We start from the raw sequence: 24574 nt of genomic DNA, 5'->3' as shown, positions 1-24574 counted from the left end.
TATTATCTGACGCCCATCGGAGTGTTCAAATAATTTTAGTAAATTTACTTCATAATTTATGTAATGGATTATATGGTGGTATTTGTTTTGTGCCCGTCTTGGTACCCCACTCATCACATATTCTATCACTGAGCAGAAACACTTTATATTGTTCTATGCCAAGGTTGAGTGAGCCACTGTACTTATAGACCCAAGTTAACATCTAACGTTAGTTGCCAAGGTTGGTGGCGCAATGACAATGTACTAAATTAAAAATTAAAGTAACATCCTAAATTATCCTACTCCTGGGTTAAAACCTTCTTACCTTTTGAGTAGGTGGTCGCGGATGTGCGTCCACGGCATTGATTGGTTTTAAATTATGATGTTCTAGCTGGACTATCTCGCCTCAAATTGAAAAAACAATATGTAATAAGTAACACTTGAATTATAATAGTAATTTCATTTATTAAATAATTATTAACCTGTAGGGGTACTGATCCCTAGCTTACTTGTAGTTCTTCTTGATAATAAAATAACACTTGCTTGTCGGTCCGTATGAATTTATTTCTTTGTCTTTATATATACAAAAACTTAAAATACAATTAACCAATAAGATAATTTCAGTGTATATTTACAATTTGTTCGTCCAAAGAAAACACGTACATTTCTACCAATAAAAACTAATACGATTTTAAATTGATAAAAATTTAATTCAGCCAATAAAGTGTTACATTAACGTTGAACATATTTTAGAAATTAAATTGCAAATTAAATATTAGCATTTTCAACCAATGACGAACACTCAGTATCGTATTGTAATTTCGTATGATTTGTAAGAGCGCAAAGGGTGAACGCCATATAAGCTTACCAGTTTCGCATAATATACTCGAAATACAGTAGGTATTTATTTTAACTTATTCGGAGCGCGTCTCTGGACTTCGACGGTCGTCCGAGTAAGCAATTATAATGTAAATCCTACAAACCTAATAAAAAAAAAACAGTTCCAGTTCCTTTCGTTTTCTTTATTGCAACTCACACTAAAGCTAGCAATATTAAGTTTCGTCGTGCATACACAAATAATTTATTGATTGAATTAATACAGTCTAAAAATTGACAAAACTATTTAGTGCATTATTTACATTTCATGGGTTTATGTTTTATCTGTACCTTGTCAACTCAACTTCCAGCAACTTATAACTGACATATTTATACTACATGGCATATTATAGCTACAATATAGTTAGAAGTTGAGTTGATACCTCTAAATAACGCGGAAGGCTACAATGTGGAAAGTTTATACTAAAAGAAAACTAAAATAAATTAAAGATAATAAGATACTCAATCACGATCTAATTTTTTCTCGAAAATGTAAAATATTTGTAAACTAATATAAAAATACATTAAACTACGCCACAATTAAAATAAAAATCAATTGTGAGTTCTAAAAGGATTATAATCATTGAATTTTCTAGCTAATATTTAATCTCGAAAGGAAACAAGGCATAGATATATTTAACAAAACAAGATGTAGATTTGACAATGCAAGGTATAGATTTGACAGAGCAAAATATAGATTTAACAACACAGGTGTTGATTTGACAGAAAAAAGTATAGAATTTACAATACAAGGTACAGATTTGAGTATACAGGGTATATATATGACAATATGAGGTATAAAGTTGACAACACACATTCAATTGGTACGACTATACAAAACACCGGGAATTGAAACAATTATTCTACAGTCTACAAAGTTACGTCACAACACGCTATAGGTACTTGGTTATAATATGATCATTTAATTATATTAAGAGATCCCTCTATTTTACACATAGTTAAAAATAAAAATAAAGGAGGCCCTAATTGATTATCTTAAAATTATTAGTACTTTTTTTAATGGTCGTTTTAATAAAGAAAGATATCAGTGGGATATAAATTGTACAAAATTAATTCTCACGAACGCAGCCTATGAATAATTTCAAAATACACATTGTTATAATTTGGTTTAAATGTATCATTAATAAATATAAAGAAAATTAAATAATTAAATTAGCTTTGCTAACGCTCCTTCCAGGCGTCAGTTCACATCATACTGCATTCTATTCAATAAGTTCCTATCGTTAGGCTTAGGAAAAGATAATCAGTTTATGTTTGTCAGTCTAAGAAAAGTAACAAGAGCATGTAAATAGCCCAAATCCCACAATTGAGCAAAGGGCTTCTCTTAATTTTTAGAGGATTTAGAACTTATTCCACAACGCTGCTCCAGTGCCGGAGCTGGTGTTTGGCTGAATATACTCAAAACCATTTCCAGCGACTGTTAATATGGTTATAAATATTATATGTTAAAAACTATTCATTGTCAATTTGTACATTAACATAGATGATAAAGATATAATTCGAAATAAAACAAAATGCGACCAAGATTGTCCATCAAACTACGGTCCATGTCCATGAAGTATGTATCATTCTTACATTCAAAATATATATGACCATAATTATGCCTATAGACCATCCCTAATCGTGGTCGCATCCGCTTCATTTCGTCATACAAATGCCTTCAGTATTGATGTTTCAAACTATAAGACACACCATCACTTAAGTACAAACAAAATAATGAAAATAAGTCACTGAACCATTACAAATCTTAATTAATTATATTACGTATTTATCTGGTGGACTAGTGATTTATACATCTACAATTACAATTAGATATAGGACTGATAAAATTATTGTTCATAGTGATAATTAAAATTCAATCCAATTTAATATAATATAACATAACTATTAAATTAAAATAAATAAATTAAAATTTATATAAGTCATTTGCAATAGACAAAATTAATTTAAATAAAGTCACAACAATGTAAGTATATAGGTACACGTATCACTCATCTTTTTAGGAACATAAAAATTTACAGACATGTAATTTTTACTCAAAAAGACAAAGAGTACACAGTTTAGTCGAAAGGCACAATAATAGTTCACAATAATAAGAATAACATAAAAAAATTCAAGCTGGACACTGTCTCAGATATTCTGAATCAAAGTAAACTACGGTGACAGTCATATCATCTCGGAACATGCGACTAACGTCAGGTGACAGGCTCAACAGATGAGCCAGTCTAGAGTGATCAACGCCATACTCTGTTCCTCCAATAGCATGTCTTATAAGATGTGTGGCTGCATTTCGATCCTTCGGTTTGCTTTTTAAACTCTCTTTCCTGTGCATTAAAAGATCATTTAAATCTCCCAGCTGAATATTCTTTTTAGGAAGCTTAAGGGGATTGAAAAACACTTTTCCTTTCATATGTTCGCCAACTAATTTAACAGCTTGCAGTGGAGTCATCATATCCCACAAGCCATCCGAGGCAATTATTAAGAATTTGTCCTTTGGTGTCAGTCTATGGTAAAATATGTCAGGCTTTGCTGTTAGATACGGTGGTGTATAATAATTTGCAGGAATGGCTTTCTGTCCTATAAGAGGCACCACCAGTTCAGACAAAATTTCAGTGGGCCACTTATATCTATAATCACCCAAGCTTCGTAAAGGAGCTAGTTCTCCCAGGAGCCTGTCTCTTCTTATAACAGTTTTACGCTCTTCATCGGGATGCTCATTCCAAATTCTTTTTAGTTCATCAAAATTTTCTGTATTGTGTTCTTTGGTTATCTTTTGAGCAAACCATTCATTATCTTCATTCATTGTTCCTACGACAGCATTGCAGTCTCCAACATTAGCAACATACATGTGTGGACCATCTATGTAGGACATACAAGCAACAGCACCTGACAACGCTACAGACAGAGTTTTATGATTAACAGTATTATTTTCTTTGTAGAGGTCTACCACTTCTCTGGATAAGTCCCTATCTAATTCCATAATTGCATTTTTCAAAGATGCCTCAATATTAATCTCATCCTTGGCAGTTAATAACAGTTTGTTTAAAAATTTATTAAAACTGTTATCATATATCGACTTAAGATCCTGTACAATTTCTGCCTGAAATGGGAAATACATTATTATTATTATTTAATATATTATTACTAAAATGTAAAAAAAAATATATATAATTATACTTACTCTATCATTAAAAGTTTCTATCAACAACTCTCGAGGATCTTGTTTAATATATTTTTGCAAGAGACGTAGAGGCAGTAGTGCAGCAGCAATATATTTAAATAACCGCTTAGATATTACTTGCGCACATGCAGGTCCACCGTGACCATCAAATACCCCCATGAGAAAACCTGTAAAATAAATTACAAATAATTAAAATCTCTTCAAATATACAATATAATAATATATGCAATTAATATTACATCTCTAAAAAAGTTTTCGAATTATATTTATTAATAGTGGAGCACCTGGAGGTTTTACCTTAGATTTTTGTTCGGGTGAATGAATTTACATGATTAAGGTCTATCTATGAGTAAATCTATTTGCCTTTTATATTCATCATCGTCCTGCCCTTATAATAATATGGAATAAATTCCCAATGTCATATTGCCTTTTATTATATTTATAACTTGCAAAATCGCTTTTCGCTTTACAGATACAGAAAATAAATATTTAGCTTTAAGTATCGTTAAACAACGTGAATGATTTCAAACCATTGGGGTGAGAGATGATGCCAGTTCCTATTTGTTCGAATGTTCAGGTTTAACTAACGAATTACTTTCTACAAAAATACGAATTACCAGACACTTACAAGTTAGTAGATTGAACGAATGATTCGAAATACACCTTAACTATAAATACACTGTTTTACAAGATATAATCGTTATAGATAGACTAGACTATAATGTGAATGTAATCTCGTTTGATATAAATATCACTTTTTAATTAAGGTCTGTTCTTGTGAAGAGAAATTAACATGATTAATAAGATAAAGAGGTCCTATTTCGTCGAATTCTTAATATCATCGCGATATTGAAAATCATTTTTTTTAGGAAAGATCTCATTCAAAACTACTTTCATAAGTTAGGGGGGAGTAAACCAAAGGTAAGATCAAGGCCAATATCTCATTAAAAAAATATATATTTACCACAATTACAAATAAAAGTATAGACGACAGGTTTTTTTAAGGATAAGGGTCAAGAATGATTGTTGAGTATAAACAACATTTTCAACTAACATATTGAATTTTGCACTTATTCCGTTTACTCTAAAACTGTCACTAATCATTCTAAATTACAAAAACATACAGATATAACAGAACCTCATTCAATATGACTATTGACTATACAAAACTAACTTATTTATATATTATTCTGACCCTGGAGTTCCCTCGACAGTAGCATCTTTTAAAAGAGAGAAAATATTTTACACAACAAGCGATTCGATTAGTTCTAGATGTAGGCTTAGCTATTATTAATAGTTATTAATAGTATAAAATAGTCTCAATTTTTCTTATCCATAATGATACATTAAATTTTTTATCACGGTGTTCTCTAAGCCTCCATCCAGACAGTCTATAAAAAAGCATTAATTTTAGAATCAATAGCCGGCCATGTTATGAAAGAATTTTAAATTAACTCTTACTGTCAGTGCATAACAAAGTAAGACCATAAATTCTATGACCTGATGATGATAGCTATAGGGTGCAAGTTTGGCGAGATACTGTGACAGTACTTTGTGTACTCCTATATATTAATAAAATATTAGCTAGCTTTTGGTTGGTTTGGCTAGTTCATTCATTATTTATTCATTTTATATAATTGTTTACCCCATTGCTTTCTCTATATAAATAATATAAGTTATTCTTAAGATATACCATTCTATTCTTATATTGTATAGTTGTAGCTGGTAAATTTGCAGATCCTAATCCAATTTAAGTTGGTCACTTGTAAAGCATGTAAAAATGGCATGTTTAGCAGCAATTCAACTAACTATATATTATGTAACAATACATAAGGTACATAAAGTATAATTATTACCAAAATATACATGATTTATATAAATTTGGCCAATAATTATAATTTTAAAATATATACCATTAATAATTATATTTAAATAAATATCAGACAAAACACCATTTTAGCTGTGCTATGTCGAATCATATCTAATTATCTAGTGATGCTACTAAGAGGTTTCTTTAGTATTAAAAATATAATCAAATTAACTTGGAAATAATTAAACAATTGTTCACCTGATGTCATTTTGCACCGTGCCTCACATCTGGTATCCTCGATAGGGACATTGGAAGATAGCTGATTAGAGTCATAAGACTTGACTGACCCGTATGGAAAATCTTTGTTGTATTCATTTTTTCGAAGAATTACTGTAACCTGAAGTTAAAAGAAAGCAATGTTAGGCCAATACCAAGAAATAATTATGTACTCTATATTATTTAAATTACATGTTTGTTACTTAGAATTGCAAGTAGGTTGTAGTAGTAGTATTTAGTTGTCAAGGTTTTAAGGTGTTTACTTTACTGAAATACCAATATTTTTTAAAAGAGCTCTGATATATTAAAATATTATTTTTTATAATTAACCCAATTTTTATAATAACACACATTAAACTTCTTTTCTTTTTTTGATAACACTTTATGATACATATACATATACTGTGATGTGGAACATAATTTCTGATATTATTTTTCGAGAATATCGCTATTATAGCTATAATTAGAGTTTATTGATAACAATTTACTTTAATTCTATTTAGAATAAACTTTCACAATTTACAGCTAAAATATTTTATTTGAATTAAATTAATTTAATAATAATTTGTTTAATAAATGGTCAATGCAATGAACTGTGAATTAGAGAATGATCTATCTCCATTAATAACACCATGCTGCTAGTTGTTGACAATTTATCTTAAGTGAGTTTTCAGAACTAATTCGAGATATTGCAACATGTATTTGACCGCGTGAGAAGATGGAGCTTGACAAATAAAGGCTAACTATGTCCAAAGTTTCTCCTTGGCTCTGGTTAATCGACATGGCAAATGCCAACTTGACTGGAAATTGACGACGCTTCAGAAGGCCTAGCTTCAGGTACAAGTTACGAAGCAGGGTGACAATTGAACCAATTTTCAATTGTAAGTTGCGAGATAAAGTCCTGACACGTTAAGGCTGTTCAAAAATCCAATTGCGTATCGAATTTGTTTTGCAAAATCGTCTGTGACACAGTCACACAGAGTCGATGCTTTTATAGCTGCGACTGACCTGGTAGTTTGTCTTGGACCTGTTGATTGATTTGGTCGTAGTGTTCATTCTTAGGTGCAAGACGGGCAAAGCCACAATTTTTTTTATTTCGCTTACTGAGAAATCAGTATCAGACAAGTGGCTCCAATGACATCTTGTACAATAAATTGCTCAGGGACACTAATAAGTTCAGAATTTGGCAGTGATACGGTACTAAATTCGATCAAGATATGCTTGCTTAGGCCTCTGATTCAAGATCACAACCTAGCAGTCAGCTCTAATTTTTTTATTAAAACACATAGCTTATATATGAACCTACTACGAGCTTTGCACATTTTTTACATAATAATAGATAAGCAGACAATTTAAGTTCAATTTCCATTAAATAGACTAATCCTCTAAGGATCAACCTTAAGTTTGAATAGTTTTGCTCCACTTTTGTATGGTGAGCAAGACAGCTTCACATCAAAATTTAAACTATTATCTATAGGTTTCTTATCTATTCATTAAAGTTGCATGTATCCTTTTTAATTTTGATGCTGTCATTGGTTAATAATATCCTATTTAAATATAACTTGCTACTGCTACAAATTAATGATTGCAAAAGACATAAATCCATCTAAAAACTATTGAATACAACCCTACAAACTTTCAACACATTTCACAATCAGATAACAATTAAGATATCTCAATAAAGCAATATTAAGATGTACAAGAAAATTATTACTGAAAATATTTAATAATTATAATTTATGAACTCTAATTCATTAAATCAGCTCATAAATTGAATCAAAATAATAATAATATTTTTTTATTTACTAATTTTTTAATAATTTTTAATATATTAAAATATAATAAAACATTTAATATTTTTTTATATAATTGGATGATAGACATTGATCATAAAATTATATCTTTGATATTTACATAACCTACTCATTTTTAGAGCAAGCCAAAATTTAATATAATTGAAAATTTAATTAGTATATAAGTGCATATATTTTAATGGGTCATATGTTATTATTTTTGTTAGCAATTCTCATGTTAATAAATAAATAAATATAAGTAAAAAAGTTTGTGATAATTTTCATTCAGTTTTAGTAAGAAATGTAATTACTGACATGCTTATAATATTTAAGGTATATGTAATTATTTCTTTTTGAAACTTTTCTAGAAACAGTACTTCTCAACTAGATATCTCGGTTCACTATCCTGAATCTTTTAGTCATCTCCAATGTGTTCTTTATTGTAATTACTATTTTATAAGTATAATTTGATAAGCATATCTTTGCACTTTCTCCTCATGTCTTTTTTAAAGAATATTTAAATGTTAAAGAACATTTAATGTTATTAGGATTTATTTATGAAATAAGTATAGAAAATAATAACATGCTGTAATCATAACAATTTTATTTCAAATAATATATAAATATAGTTTTAATTGGAAAATTTCAAAATAATAATAATATTATAATTGTTTGCAATCTGATTATTATGAGATATATATAAAATATGAATTAACATTTAAAACTTACTTCTTGTGGAGATAAAAGAACTTCAACACCATCTTTTTTTACTTGTCTTCTTGCATGTGAAGTGTGAAAGAATCTGGATCCCAAGGCAATATATTTAAATTGGCGTCGATCGTCAAACGCGCAGCTCTTATACCAAATATTAGACAACTTTTGCTTAAAACTGCGATCTACTTTTAAATATGTACTAATGACTACATTTATATTAGAATAATTCATATTTAGAACAGAAATAAGCCGGGCATATTATGCAATCACCAAATATCCGATTTTTGAATTCACATGAATATTAAATATTTGTTTAAAAAATATGTGTATTTATTGTTTATCAATAACAAATTTTAATATTATTGATGTTCAATTCATCATTTAAAATTTTTATCACGACTAAAAATAAATAAGTCGATAATTTTTTTCGCAATTTCCCAATTTCATGGTCAGGGGATTTTTTATACAGCCACAAGTTACAGATAATGCATAATAGTAGATACTTAATCAGCCACAGATTAATATGCTGCCATAGAATATGTATTCCAAATTACGAAAGGAAAATACATGTATTTTTTTTTCAATATAATTGTCAAATGAATACTGTGGTTTTAAATTTCTATTGTTCTGAAAACTAATTGTGACTAGTTGACAGAACATAACAGTATAATAGATATCTAATTAATAAATTTTATAATAAAATATAAAGCATCTGAGTTGCATGCCGTTGAGTTTAACAGAATGAAATTTTGCACACAAGTTCCTTATGAAAAAACTTAAGTACTAAGAGAGGATTTCTCAAAATTAGATGTAGGATGTGTTTCTTCAAATTAAATGGATGAAAATTTTAATGGAAATTCGTTATTTCTAATGTTAGACTTAATATGAATATTAGGTTTATGCATATGTTAACGAGTTAATAACAGATGTTAAAAAAATAATAATTATGAACTAAATAGAATGACTGACTCAGGAAGAATGTTTTTGTGAAAGTTCGTAATTTTTGAAAGTTGTAAATATGGAAAAGTTTGTATAGAAATTTGATTCTTTTTTCAAGGTTTTAAACAGGGACTTCTGATTATGAATAAAATCCCAACGTTACAGTGTTATCCGATAGGATATCATATCTAATATACGGCTAGAATTAAATAAGAATTCAAAGCATATGCATGTATTTTTTATTATATACTCATCTACTGTTGATCGATTTCTAAAAAGGTTGATTAAACTTATTTTTTTACTAAAAACAAAACAAGATTTTATATAAAGAACGATTCTAATCGATAGCATGCATTGTGAACATTAACTACTATTTAGTATGGCAACATAAAAGTTTCAGAATATGGCACTTGTAGATAAAAAGAACGAGAACGCATGCGCAATGCGCATTTCGAATTCGTCATTCATCTTTACTGTGGCCGACATCTCGATTATAAAGATAATCTTGATCCGTTAATTTTGCTTACGAAATACACAAAATTAACACAAAATGCCGAACCAAGTGCTAACTATAGAGCCGCAAAATGAACTGAAGTTCAAAGGTAAGTGCCTTTCGTTTTGTACTTCAAAAACTGCAACCGCCGCATTACAAGTCGAGCTGTAGACTTCGTGTTAGCTGCTGACAAATGGAGTTTCTATTTCCAGATATCGGCATTTTGTCAGGGTGCGGTTTTACATATTCTATTTTAATAATAGCAAAATACAAGATACAATGATTAGTAATATTAGTAAAAATGAGCAATTATGTACAAAACCAGAATAAACTTGTCGATCCGGAAAATATGTTCAATCTATCAATTAGATAGTACTCCTCTCCGAACATCTAGCAATAGTGAATTGAAGCTAATATATAGATGTATAGTCACTATGTGATTCTAAAACATGTCCTTTGTATGTTTCATTTTACATCTTGATCTTTATTTGAAGAAAATTTTGATTGCTTTACATATTGACTACATTTTACATGACATTTTCAATGATGAAATCCCAAATGACAATCATTTTGTTTTTAGTTATGAAGTTGTTCTAGGAATAAAGGAAGGGTAACTATAAATTATAATATAATGTAGAATCTCAAATTACCTACATATTAAAATAATAAGATTATAATAAAACTTAGTAGGTAATTGTAAAAATATTGATGGTGATATGAGACTCAATCAACATATTTTGAATTCTATTTATTTAGACATTATAACGAATTTTTGTCATGTTTGTGTCAAATAAAAATACTTTATTATGCCTCATTAGGAATGCAAACAATCAACTTGTTATAACCTACTATCATTCATTCAATCATTACTACTGTAATGATTGTTAATTGTCATTATACCAACATAAATCTGTAAAATCATATGAAAATGCTGTTTTAAGTTCATAAAAGTTTAATGAAAGCTTATTAAAATGGAAGGTGGTCCGGGACAGTGAAAGAATTTTTGTATTGTTATAAACAATATTTATTAAGCCGGCAGAGTAACCACCTATACTACCTATACTACCCCCACCTATAGTATATATAAAAATAAATGTTTTTGCTTGTAATTTACAATCTCAACTCATTCGTCAGTTTGAGTAGAAACCTTATACAGTTATTGATGTCTTGTCGCTAATTTCTAGTATAGTTCATTATAATTTGAGGTTCGTCGATGTCTGATAGATAGTATGTGAATCGACAAATTCGTCATTGAATTTATTAACATAGCAGTTATTATAAACAAAATTAGTTTTCTCTCGTTACCATATCTACTTTGTGCACAGAGCAATTAATGTGTTGAAAATTGTTTGCTTTCGTTGATAAAAATATTTATTATTTATGAAGTGGCTATTATCATAATGAATTTGTTTGCTTATTGTATTAATAAATTGATTTACTTCGATATAGATGAAATGTAGTAGTACATGGTCTTAGATCTCCGTTATGTTTATGTGCACCGATATAATAATGGGTCTATGAGACCAAACAATGAATTTCTACTCCGAAACTTTTCGGTTTCGGTTTAAAGACATTTATTTCTCATAAAGAACACAAAAGTTCACTTATAATAAGAAATTACAATAATTTTGCTTGAGGGTACATTTAAAAGTCTGCCTTATGAATTATATACAGTAAAATAAAATGTTGCGGGTAGTTACACAAACATGTTTAGGTAGGTGTTACATTAACTTATAAATTATTTTGCACATATTCCATTACACGTTTTTTGAATATAGGAAAACTCTTGCTATTAATGATTAAGTCTGATAATTTATTATAAATTTGAACTCCTTCAAATAAAATGTTTTTCTTTCCATAGTTGGTTCTGGTTTTTGGAAGTTCTAGTTTATTACGTTTTCTACTGTGGTATGTATGTGTTTTTTTATGAAAGTGTAATTGTGAATGTGTTTTATTTGTTATTATTTTTCTAATCAACATGCAGGTTTTTAAAGTATATAATTGATTTATATTAAGAAATTTTGTTTTTTTGTATAATTCAACGGATGGCGTCATATAATCATATTTATAAAGAACTTTAATAATTTTATTTTGTAAAGTTTGTAATGACTTTATGTTAGACTTCGCAGCAGTTCCCCATATTTCAATAAGATATTCGATATGAGGTTTTACTAAAGAATTATAAATGATAGGACGAATTTTATTAGGTATACATAAGGAAATCTTACGTAGTGCTCCTATCAAAGGGGATATTTTATTTTTAAGACCTTTTAAGACCAATAACTGACGGTTTATCTTAAATAGTTATAACTAAAACGTTTATGTGGTCGTGGTGTTACATTATGATGATCATATAAAGTCTTCTGTCTTTTATTGTCATGAACTAAGCTAATGTGTGGCCCTGTTATTAGCTCGTATAGTCTGAAATTCTTCTTTCGAAGTTTCCTTCTCATAATACTATTATGAATATATTTAAACAACCGATTTAATTAAACGGCGCTATTGTTCAACACCAGATCGGTGGTGATCGTAGATAGTACAATTATGTCAAAAAGTATAATTGTTCTAACAGCATTTTGTCGTTTTTTTTTTATTGTAAAGGTTGTCAATTTGGCTATACCCCTAAGTCTTCCAGAGTTATTTTTTCTTCGATACTGCTTAGTTTCGAGAAATCTGTACCTTTACTGGACCGCAGAATAGATTTTGACCGAGTTTTTATAATCTCATTGACTCCAGCCTTGTTGCAATAGAACCAAAACTAAGCTTAATTAGTACCTATTATTATTAGACATAATAATTCAATAATTGTAACTCCGTCCACAAAATTATCGTATAAAATCTAAATACATCTAGATAAGCTTATTATAATTATACAAGGAACACTCGAATAAAGACCCTAACGTAAACTATCAAATCATTCGCGAGCAGTAGGACCGTAAACAAATGCGAAGCACTCTCGAGTGGATTAACTTATACGACAAAACGTATGTCAATCTCTCGACCTGTGATTGAATCATGAAATATATATATTGAGATAAACATCACGCACTTAGGTTTGCGGTGCAGACTATGCTTAAAGATATAGTCGTTATTATTGAATATTTTAGTTGATTTTTCAGGATTGTTTGAACTGGGCTACACAACGTACATGAGGCTGACAAATCCATCAGAGCATACCGTCTTGTTCAAAATCAAGACCACTGCCCCAAAGAAATATTGCGTTCGTCCCAACTCTGGGGTGCTCGAACCAAATTCCAAGGTCGATATAGCAAGTAAGTACCGAAACGATAACAATAGGTACTATTTCTTAATAGAAAAGAATAAATTGAGATGAGATTTCATTAAATTATTTCCAGTTACTCCTCAGCCTGTCCATGTGGACCCCAATGAAAAACATAAACATAAGTTTATGGTGCAAAGTGTTATTGCTCCCGAGGGAAAAACTAACATAGATCAAGTGGTATGTCAAAATTTTTGTTTATTCACTTCTTATTACATATAAAATTATGTAATGACACAATTTAAAATTACTTATTGTTTTAGTGGAAGGAAATAAGTCCTGATCAGCTTATGGACTACAAGTTGAAATGTGTGTTTGAGACACCTCGAGGAACTAATCTTAACGTAAGTATAAAAAAATTACCTACGTATAAAAATTTGTTCCATATATTTCAATGTAATTATTTACTGTAAAGACTACTGCTAAGGTTATAATGCCTAGGAGCCTAGGCCCTGGTTCCTATTCTTAGTGTTTTTGGGTTTTTCTGCCAAGAATTCTAATTGGCAGCACGGGATCAGGAAATTGGCACTTACACTCCTATGCTTCGGAAAGCACGTATAATCTATGTTCTTTCTCGTGTTATGTTCGATTTCCATCATTTCGAACAATGTGTGAGAACAATACAAATGTTTCTTCAGTTTTGCATAATAATAACTCCTATATGTTTGACTAATGTTATGATTACATTTGTTTTAATTTAATTTTCTGCAAAGGATGCTGGTGATACCGCGGCCCAGAACGAAGTCAATAAGAAGAGAGTCGCAGTGTCCGCAGCTGATGATGTCAAATCACTAACAAAGGTAATAATAGATATAACCAATTATTATGATTATCATATTTTTACAAAACTAACTTTCAAACATGGCATGAACATACTTACGAAGGTCAGCTCGTCATGAGTTCATAAGAGAACGAGGAGAATTAAATGGAATTGATACATTATAAAACTGTATACTCTATTCAATGGCAGGAGTAGTAGAGATAAACAAATCTTAGATTCACATATTCGATTCGCTTATAGTTCTGCTATATTATGTACGTGTTGATGAATTACTCGAAACGCAACGCTATTCCACTGAACGACTCATATCGGGTTCCAATTTTACTTCTAAAGTATTGATAAAAAATTCGCCGACATTCTAAACGCCATTTTTTTACGGATACCTAATGAATACTTTTATTACGTCATGTCAATTCGAAGTCAAAGTGGTTTATATATCTGCTCCTCCTGCCGCTGCCTTCTACTGTAATAATTGTTGTGCTGTGCTTTTTCGGGTTTTATTTGCTCGAATTATATCAAATTGTATTGTACATACCACATTAAGTTCAATGCATAAATCACATATTAAGAAATTAGCGTTTCTTTACCTTAATGTTTCTAGATTACATAAAACACATCCACACAATACTGTGATTATAGAAATTATTTATTAGCATTTAAGAACCGTCAAGAGAAGTCGCTACTCATAACGGATTACATGTTTTGATATCGTCGTAACCGCATCTCACGGTATATAAGAATTTATTTACATGAATCGGAATGTATATTTTCGATATACAATATAATAACTATTTTAGTGCCGGACGAGTAACACATTCATTAGCCAGCATTTTGTCAGCATTCACAGCATGGATTCACTTGAAATCATGTAACGGATTTATAAAATTCCATATTTTCCTTAAATATTTTCCTATAGCAGTATTATAATTCGTGATAACCTTCATTCTACCTTCTAATCGAAATGATTCAAACGAATTGGCTTCGAGTAAGTCCAAGCTTGGCATGTTGAATGTATATTCCAGGATGCTGTAGAAGGTCTTATCCAGAATGAAGCAAAGAGGAAGGATGATGACCTCACGTCGGGATCGTTAAGCGCGAAAACGGTACCACGCTTTCATTATCCGTTAAAAAAAATTAAACACGTTCTGCGTCCATTTTTCTTATGTATAAATAACCAACTAACACAACATCAATATATTATTATTTAATATAATATAAATTAATAAATAAAAATATTATATCAAAGCATATATCGCTGAGGTATGTATTACTTACGATATAAATATATAATTTTATACGTATTTATAATATGCCATAAGGCCTCAAGAATTGGGAATATAATCAGATATTAAAAATAACCAGTGGATTGCATAAATTAAAACAAGAAAGTGTAATTATTAAGTGAAAATTCAATGTAAATATAACTTATATATCTAGTTTAACATAAGTTGGTAGAGATTAGTGCAAAGCTGTTTGAAAGCACCACGCTATTTCGCTAAAGAGTCAGCTAGTTAGTGTATCACAAGCATAAGTCACATAACATCTTAAATATAGTATATATTCTATTCCAACCATAACAGGAGAAAAGCCAAATAAACAACATTTGACAGCAAATTGACGCGATATCATTATTCGAGAGCTTTATTAATCTATGAATTTCTCTATAGACGACAATATGGTGTTTTGAACGTCGACGAAATTGTTATCGGAATTTTGGAAGTAAAATTAAATTGGATTAAAGTAGTTAAGTGTTATAGTATTGTATTATATGTAAAGATGTGTTAATCATAAACACTTATTAGTGCACAATATAGCCGAGTTTTAGCAAATCGCATGAAATACGTAAATCAGAGGTTTGTTTATCTTTTTTCCTATTTCCATTGGAATAGACTATGTTTATCTAATAATTTAAATAATAGCATTGACGTGACACTGACGACGAATGGTATAATTTTTGAAAATTCCAACGTATTGTCACCAAACAGTGAAGTGGCTCATTTGAACGTCCGCCTTCTCATTATAAAATGAAACTACACAATTACGAAAGAAGGTCGATTCATCAATTAAAATTGTCTTTTATAAATCGTATAGCTTTAATAATTGTTATTATTTTTAATAACAATACTCGTGATAACATTATGTATTTTCAGAGAGTAAGTGTTATTTGTTAACGGTCTAAGGTGTGATGATTTAATGTCTATCTATATTTTAAAGACTCAACAGTGTAAGAGTTCTCCGTGTCTGAGTAATCGTGCAAAATTTGTTTCGAGATATATTTGGTGATTTCAGTCCTCCTTACAGAAGCTTTACGCTTAATTTGGAGTGAAAATAAGATTATGTCGTTCAGAAATATGCCTTGTAATTGTTTGATTTTTATGAATATAATACAATAATACGAGAAATTGGCAGAAATACAATACATGCAGAATTTTTATTTGGTTTATAGATATTTTTATACCATACATAAAAAAAAAGTATGTATATATTTACAGGTAAATTAAATAGGTTCCGTTCTTGACGTTTTGTATAAAAAGTTAGAATCTATATTATATATTATTATTAATATATTTATTATACATATCTATATATTTTGTTAGACAACTCATTTTCAGTAGAATGTAAATGTTGCTTTATACAAATGCATGTTCGTTTTTATTTGCATATTCAAACTGAATACTGTAGATAAGATCTATTTGATTTTTTTATTTTTATTTATATTTCCAGACTAATTTCCCAAAATCTGAGAACCTCGAAAGCGATTTGCAAAAGGCGACGAATGAAGTGATTCATTTGAGGGAGGAGGAAAGCAAATTACGACATGAAAATCTTCGATTAAAAGTGAGTTCCACTTTTTGGGTTTAATTTTTAATACCTTTTTGATTGGGGAGTCAAATAAAATCGCAATGCGTGTCGACTTTTGCTACTTGCTTACACCATACGTACCCAAGTGCTGTCTGTCCTGTATATTTTACTTTACACTAATACTGAACTTTTTTTTTATAATAATTCTTATTATATAGCTACTACAATATAAAAAATCTTTTAAATAAACATTTAAAAATAAGATGTTTTCTAAAAATACTATTTTTTGTTAATTTGTATGACAACATATTAAGCTTTAACAAGGGATTTACTAAAACATCGACGCTTATTGAAGAAACATTACAACGTTATTTAACGAAATATTTGCATTTGCAAGTAGTTCGAATGTTATATGGTATCTATCACACATGCACACACACGCATACAAACAGAAAATACACATTTGGTTTTTAGAAGACACAAAATAAGATTAACATGATCTCATAAATTATAATATCATTAATCGGAAAAACTTTATTACATATGTATATTATTACATATGTACTGAACTGCTATAGTGTTATGTACTTAAGGTTGATAATTGCTTAGCGAATTTATTTATAACTAATTTGTAAAGAAATCAGTTATATCTCCGTACGATTCGTTTGTTTGTATAATACGAGTATAGTATTACTATAGATTGTCTTAAACATGTTTTAATAATATTTCGTTGTTTTATTTGTGATAGTTGAGAAGTGAAGATCTCAACTTGTAGATGTATTTTCTTTCTGAATAATTATATTTTGTTTGTTGCTGTTAATCGATCTATGAGCGAATTTCTTAAGCTGTATTTATAAATCTGTTAATTTAGTGTTTCACACACACACACACACACACACACAAGAATTGAATTCAAATAAAATCGATCTTTATAAACTATACAAATCAATATTTAATGTTTAGTATAATAAACGAAAATGCTTTGCGCTCATGTTTTATGAATTTGATACAATTTTCTTTCTTATAATTCTATACAAGACTGTCTGTTTGCAAGTTGTTTGTTTGTTTCGACAATTCATGATTAACTCAATGCCAATTATTGCTACGATCCACATAAAAGCTCAAAATAATTTACAATAGTTTTTCTGTGTGCAGATCACGCGTTGCATATTTGTATAAAGAGTCCACGCGAACGAATTTCAGACAGCGCTATGAAAATAAATTTAAAATACATAATCTCTGCCCGGCGACTGTTCTTTAACTTAATATGATTGCGCGCTGTGTTGTGTTGTTTTTTTACTCTTATACGTCTTTCGTATTATATCAAATGAAATTTGTATATTTATTAAATGGATTGTATTAAATACAATAATAATAAAATAGTAATAAAATGTTCCCATCGGATTGTATAAGAGACGTCGTCTAGCTTACGCAAACATCATTAGTCGAATTAATTATTAACGGAATTAATTACACTACATGGAGTTATACGATCGATCGTTAGTTTCATGTGACTCGTTTGCGTCGCTAGGGATTCGTGTTTGAATTTTTTATTCCAAACTTTTTTAGGTGTTCTTTCTGTCCACAAATCCAGATGCGTTGAGGTCGATTTCGCTGTTTTTTTTTTTAACAATTTATTGATGTACAGTTTCTATTTCCGGTCCCAATACGCATTGTATTATATAACCGATGACCTATATTCAACCGTTGTGCGATATTTGGTAATACTTTTCGCAACATCGACGAATTAAATGATAATATAATGTAACCTATAGAGATATTCTGTAATTCACCACACGATCGCGAAATGTTATAATGATATGCGACATAGACTTTAATAAATATAAGTGTTTTATAACATTTCTCGAGTGAGATACAAATTTAATTCTTACTTAAACTCGAATGATTTAGAGTCATAATGTTTAAGCTTCGTTTAATTATATTTTGTATTAACAAGGTGTTCGTACTCAAAATTATATTTTCATTATTTATATATGGAAAGTCATATTCTACTTAGACATCATATTAAAACCTTGCACGTTATAACTTCAACTTATAGCTTTTGCTCGACGTGTATACGAAACAAGTTTAATACAGTGAGCACATTAGTTCGTTTTAAATAAATAACTAAAATATTTATATATTTTTTAACAGAACTCTTGATGGAGCATGTTTTGAAGATTCTTATTTTGATTAGGAACACCCGCCATATTTAACTGCATTATATCGTAACAGTTAATAAGAAGTTTTATTTACATACATTGCCATAACGAAAAAAAAAAAATTAAGCAATTTGTTACACAATATGACAATTACACTAAACATGTTATTGAAAACAAATAAAAAAAAATGGACCCAAACTCTGAGCACGTGCGACAATGAAATTACTATAAAATTTAGATTAGTTCAATTATATTTCGACGTTACGCTGATTGATTCCGACAGAGTTACAGGGCGGTCTCCAAGTAGATGGCATAAGGGCAAGCGAATGGCGATGCGATGTGTGGTGACGATGACTGATGGATTACGTTCCGGCGTTGTTTACAGGAAGAGCTGCTGCGCCTGCACCAGTCTGTGGGTGGCGAGGGTCGCGTGGCGCGCCGCCATTCCTACGGGCCGGAGAAGACTGAGCAGATCGCGCTGATGCCCTGGATCGCCACCGCCATAGGCATGGCACTGCTCGGCATCATCATCGGCAAGTTCATCATGTGAATGATCTTCGACGCCACCTCACAGACGCCGCTGTTACACCACTCCCAACGCATCCCTCACACAAGGCAGCTTAAACGTTTTTCTTACTAGCGACTTCTACCTTCGATGCGCTCCGATCGGGCGCCGTTCATTGATGCCCCCTTCGCGGTTTTTAGGAAATCGTGACATCCAACTTCTTCCCCATATCCACATCACTATCAAGAAATGTATTAATTAGAGTCTATTTATACTGTTACCCGTAGCTATTGAACGAACTTTACTGCCTTTGTATTTCTTAACGTTAGGAAACGGATTGTTTAGAGGTTTTTATTTTATGAAATTTCTTTAAGGTTAAGGTCATTATTATGTTGTCTTTTATTTAAAATGTATATCTTATTTTTAACTTTCGTTGCGCGGAAGTTGTTGCAAGAAGGCAAATGCAATTATCGTTTTTGTTTTTCAAGTATTTATTATCAAAATTTTCAATATTTTGTATCACTTGTAAATCTTTCATATAATTAAGATTCGAGATGTAAGCTTGTACAGTCCATTACAATAGAAATTGTGCAAGTGTGAATGGTTAATCATATTGTTGTAGAAACTTTCGACTAGCAGATTTATTGGTTACGTTTAGTTTAGATTATTTATTGATGTCGAAATTTTGATATTAAATTATCTGATATTTATAATCCAAAATTATATAACGAATACACTTTTATGGCCTGTATAGAGCATGGTTAAAAGTTATAGTCGGTTAATTGTTTTGACGTGTACTACTTATTTAATATATTATAAGAATATAATAGTGTCTAGTGTTTTTATTCCAATAACGATTGTTAATAAACTAAGACGTTTGCTTAACAGCTGTGAACTCCATTGGGTGGAATAAGTATCCTGTCTAATCTATTTGATTGGTAAAACCTTCAGATAATTTTATTATAATCAAGGTTTTAAGCGTTCCAGTCGTTTCTGAAAGTATTTACACATAGACGAGACAAAATTATTAAATGCTCTACCTTACTAGTTCGATAAATATGCTCAATAACTTTTCTGGGCCCCTCCCCTAAAATAAACAAAATCGTTTTTTTTTTTATTACAATGAATGATAAAATTGAATCATTAAACAGCCACAGCAAAATGTATAATTATAGTAAGGAGTGAGTTACAAAGAATTGAAATCAGTTGAAACAATAGAAAATAGTATGGTAAAATGTTAACAACATCGAAATATTCTATATTCAATAACTCGTATTATATTATGACAATCATTCATCAAGCGTTTTCATATTATAACAATGAAAGTTCTTTTGTCTGTGTCATATTTCTAGTATTTTCAGGTAGTGTACGTTGTCAAATTCTATTGAAATGGACGTTGAGCGATTTGTGTCTGTACTATTACTATTAATATATGACGTTGTGTCGCAGTCGTTTGAGATTTAAAACTAAAATCAACTTACTCTATTAATTGTTCCTACTTATTTAATCAATGTTTTTCAAAGAGCCACTGTAGACAATGGGTCTATTTTGTTCTTTAAATATAAAATCTTGGTTCATTTAATAATAAAAAGACTAAATATAAGGTATATTAGAATAATTTATAATTATATCATAATTAAATGTTTTGGTGTAACTTTCTTTTAATAAAAATTGTAATCAATATTATTACATTACATTTATTTTGTCACGAACGATATGCAAATTTGAATCTAAAATAATTTCAACTTGTAATTGATTGACATCGATATTTTTTTTTTCAATGTATTCTTTTCTTGTTCATTTCGATATGTTACTGTTTAAAAAATGAATAATTAAGGATACATACATTTTTTTTTAAATTATAATTTTAAAGTGTAAAAAAGTATCAATATGATTGCGTGTGCTCGGCTATAATCACGAATGTGTGTATTGTTACTAGACCGAAGAAACTGCCATAGTCATTATGCTCATTCAACATACTTTGCAATAAACAGATGACCTGCGACGATTGATGACTTTAGTGGTAGTAGTAGGCCATGCGTTTAATGCCATTTTTGTTTCACGATCATTATCAAGTATCCAACCGTCATTATATCGGACACGACTAGAACACGTGTACGTTATAAACATAATTAGAATTAGATATTGTTTAGGTATAGTAATAGATATTATAATATGTTCCGTAACGTACCCGATAGAGTTCATCTCTAGCGGTTGCGGCTTCACGCAAGTGGAGAACCAAGCGGTAAAACCATTGAGGTCACCAAATTACCAATTTATTTTTCTTTCTGTCTATATCGCTTTAATGATGTTTCTTTAACAAAACGCGTGTATGTATGTCGTATGGTGTGGTATAAATCCGTCACTGGCCCCAAGGCGTTATTCTTGCCTGTTTTATTAGATTGATACGAAAATCTGTTGCACTATACACTTGCTAATCTCTATCTAGGATCTCCCAAAAATTATTTTCTTGCTTTTCTTTTCTGTCCAAGTATGACAATTAGGCAATTCCCACTTTTTTTTATATGATTTTTTGGCTGATAGACATTTTGTTAATCAAATGCCTTGCCTTGGTTTATACAAAGGTACATTTCTCTTAGCCGGACGTTAATGATCGTGAAACATATTTTTAACTCGATGACTATCTCAAATGAATGCGACATTCATTCTACAAACTAATACGCAAGTCAATATAATATAATACTAGATAATATTTGATTTCGGATTTCGTATTGTATTGTATGTATATAATAAGAAGATAGTATGTGGCGTATATGTTTATTTATTACAAAGAACTTTTGTTTATGGGTGACTCTATTTTCAAAATGAAACCACAAAAGTTGCATCACACACCGACATCCTATGACCGGGTTGAACGCTGGTTATTTATAACATTCGAAATGTTTACTTAAAAATAAATTGACACTTATCGAATTTGGTTACATCTTGTTATAAATATATACTAGAGAAAACTAGACATAAAAAAACGTTTTCCGTGAACTTTTCAGTATTTATTCCTAAAGACTTCCCATGCCTCATATAATTTTGTCTAGGCATAAACAAAACTCGGAACAAAATTTCATAAAATTTTCTAAACTATACACAAAAATGTTAATTTTTTACGTAAAATTTTTACTGGGAAATAATCTCTTAACATTTTGATCTGTTAAGGTATAAGTGTTACTAAATGTGGTGTCGTTCTCTAGTGTGACATAGATTTTTTACTGTAATATATTTCAATCCACTTATGTAATGAAACATTTGTCAGTTTTCATTAGTAATTCTCGTCGGCCACAATGAATAAGGCAGTGAGAAAAATCGCTTGAAAGTATAATAATAGTATTATAAGCGCCTCTTGTGGTATCAATATACATTTTATTTTGGTGGTGTCATGTAAGTTATTTTTAATGGGAGATGATGTATTGGGATAACCATTTGTGCATAATTCTGTAGGGCTTTATTTTACAATAGATACAGTTAAATTTCCGTATGGTATTGTTGTTATATTAAACTATTATGCTATATTGTATCGGTTTCCGAAATAAATTACTTAATTTATTTGGAATGTGTTGTCAGCAGTTTATTACTACTTCCTTTCTCTTCCACTTCACTATTATTTATTTAAACGCCAGAAGGTAAGTTCTTACGGTAATAAATAATAATACAGATCTGTACTGATGTGCTGGAAATTCTTTGTAATATTTATATAAATAAAAAAATATATCGAAGTACAGGTTCATAGGAACAATAATACTAGATCTTTTATTTATTTAAAACTATTTGTCAGTTTAAAAAAATCCATATTTTCAGATGAATCAGTTAAGAAAAGTGATTTAAATTTCTTTTATTTTTAACAAGTTCACCTGTTAGAATCTATGGATAATTCTTCTAACTAAACAAGCTACTCAATTTAAGCTTGAATTTAATCCACTATTGACGATGACAACGCAAGAAAGTAGAATTGAATTAAGAAGTTTTCAAGAAAAATACAATATTTACTTCTTTAGACATTTTTAGCGAGGCTATATTTATTTTCATAAGTCTTCATTGTCGTGCAAATCATTCAGATATTTTGTAATAAAATTATAATGTTTACGAACTACATATAGTTCGTAAAAAAATAATAGTTTAGTTAGTTAATATTTATTACAATACCGACACCAAAACGCCTATAAAAGTACTGTATTAGGCAAAACAAGGTATGTATGTTATATAAATTTATCACATGTACTATATATACCACAGATCGTGGTTCACTGGCTTTTAATTTGTTGCTGATATTTAGTAAAGTTTATGATGGCATAGTTTTCGAAATTAAATTAATATCCTGCAAATTCGTGTGCATGTACTCTGTATACGAATAAATAATAATCATCAAGAATTTTAAAGAACTTCGCTGAGCATAAAATTTACAATAATAATGGGTTTAATAAAAGAACCAAATAAATGCACATTACTTTATTTAAGGAAATATCTAATACAGTTATTATTACCAACAATATACACATTTAAATAAACTCTTAATAAACGATAAAAAGTTCTTTTTCATATATTCAAATAACAATTTATATTTTTAAGCATCGATACATATTTACTTTTTGTCGAGAATTTAATATAATCATAAGGTAAAGGCATCGAAGATAAGCTGTTAAAACAAAGCGTTACCAACTTTTTTACTTATTCATAAATATTTAATACAAGAAAATTTACAGCATATATTTAAATAAAATTGATCCAATAATTTAAAAAACAATACAGGCTACCGAATGATTAATTCCAAACAATGTATTTATGAATGCACAAACACATTTCATGAATGGTTTCTAAAATAATAATTGAATAATTTATATAAAGTAGCGATATTCGCATAGTAGTAACAAAACATTCTGGTTGTGTACTAATATGTCCAGCACATTCAATTTTATAAAATTTAGTTAATCAACTGGGTTACTATTAGTGTAT

General features: G+C 29.6%; 2 protein-coding genes and 1 long non-coding RNA gene across 5 annotated transcripts in view; 2 read left to right on the top strand and 1 right to left on the bottom strand.

Moving 5' to 3' along the window:
• The window catches only part of LOC113404070 (uncharacterized), a 282204-nt gene that overhangs the window by 200789 nt on the left and 56841 nt on the right, over positions 1 to 24574 (top strand). The window lies entirely within an intron of this gene.
• LOC113404047 (pyruvate dehydrogenase [acetyl-transferring]-phosphatase 1, mitochondrial) lies at positions 1978 to 9128 on the bottom strand. The gene is made up of 4 exons (XM_026644791.2): positions 8666 to 9128; positions 6126 to 6264; positions 4058 to 4224; positions 1978 to 3976 (listed from the first exon to the last, which is right to left on the bottom strand). The coding sequence occupies exons 1-4, from the start codon at positions 8879 to 8881 to the stop codon at positions 2990 to 2992; spliced, it is 1509 nt and encodes a 502-aa protein (XP_026500576.1). The 5' UTR covers positions 8882 to 9128; the 3' UTR covers positions 1978 to 2989.
• Positions 10016 to 23177, top strand: LOC113404049 (vesicle-associated membrane protein-associated protein B/C). Of its 3 annotated transcripts, none has more exons than XM_026644793.2 (8): positions 10016 to 10191; positions 13190 to 13354; positions 13439 to 13542; positions 13626 to 13706; positions 14076 to 14162; positions 15166 to 15246; positions 16868 to 16981; positions 19493 to 23177. In XM_026644793.2, the coding sequence occupies exons 1-8, from the start codon at positions 10140 to 10142 to the stop codon at positions 19655 to 19657; spliced, it is 849 nt and encodes a 282-aa protein (XP_026500578.1). In that variant the 5' UTR covers positions 10016 to 10139; the 3' UTR covers positions 19658 to 23177. The 3 variants fall into 3 exon arrangements, with proteins under 3 accessions (XP_026500578.1, XP_026500580.1, XP_026500579.1); XM_026644794.2 differs by having other exon boundaries at positions 10018 to 10191; positions 13202 to 13354; XM_026644795.2 differs by lacking the exon at positions 15166 to 15246 and having other exon boundaries at positions 10017 to 10191.

This window comes from Vanessa tameamea, chromosome Z (assembly GCF_037043105.1).
Source record: "Vanessa tameamea isolate UH-Manoa-2023 chromosome Z, ilVanTame1 primary haplotype, whole genome shotgun sequence".
Classification (NCBI taxonomy): Eukaryota; Metazoa; Arthropoda; class Insecta; order Lepidoptera; family Nymphalidae; genus Vanessa; species Vanessa tameamea.
The sequence above is the reverse complement of the archived record's forward strand: the minus strand, read 5'-3'. Positions and strand labels throughout refer to the sequence as shown.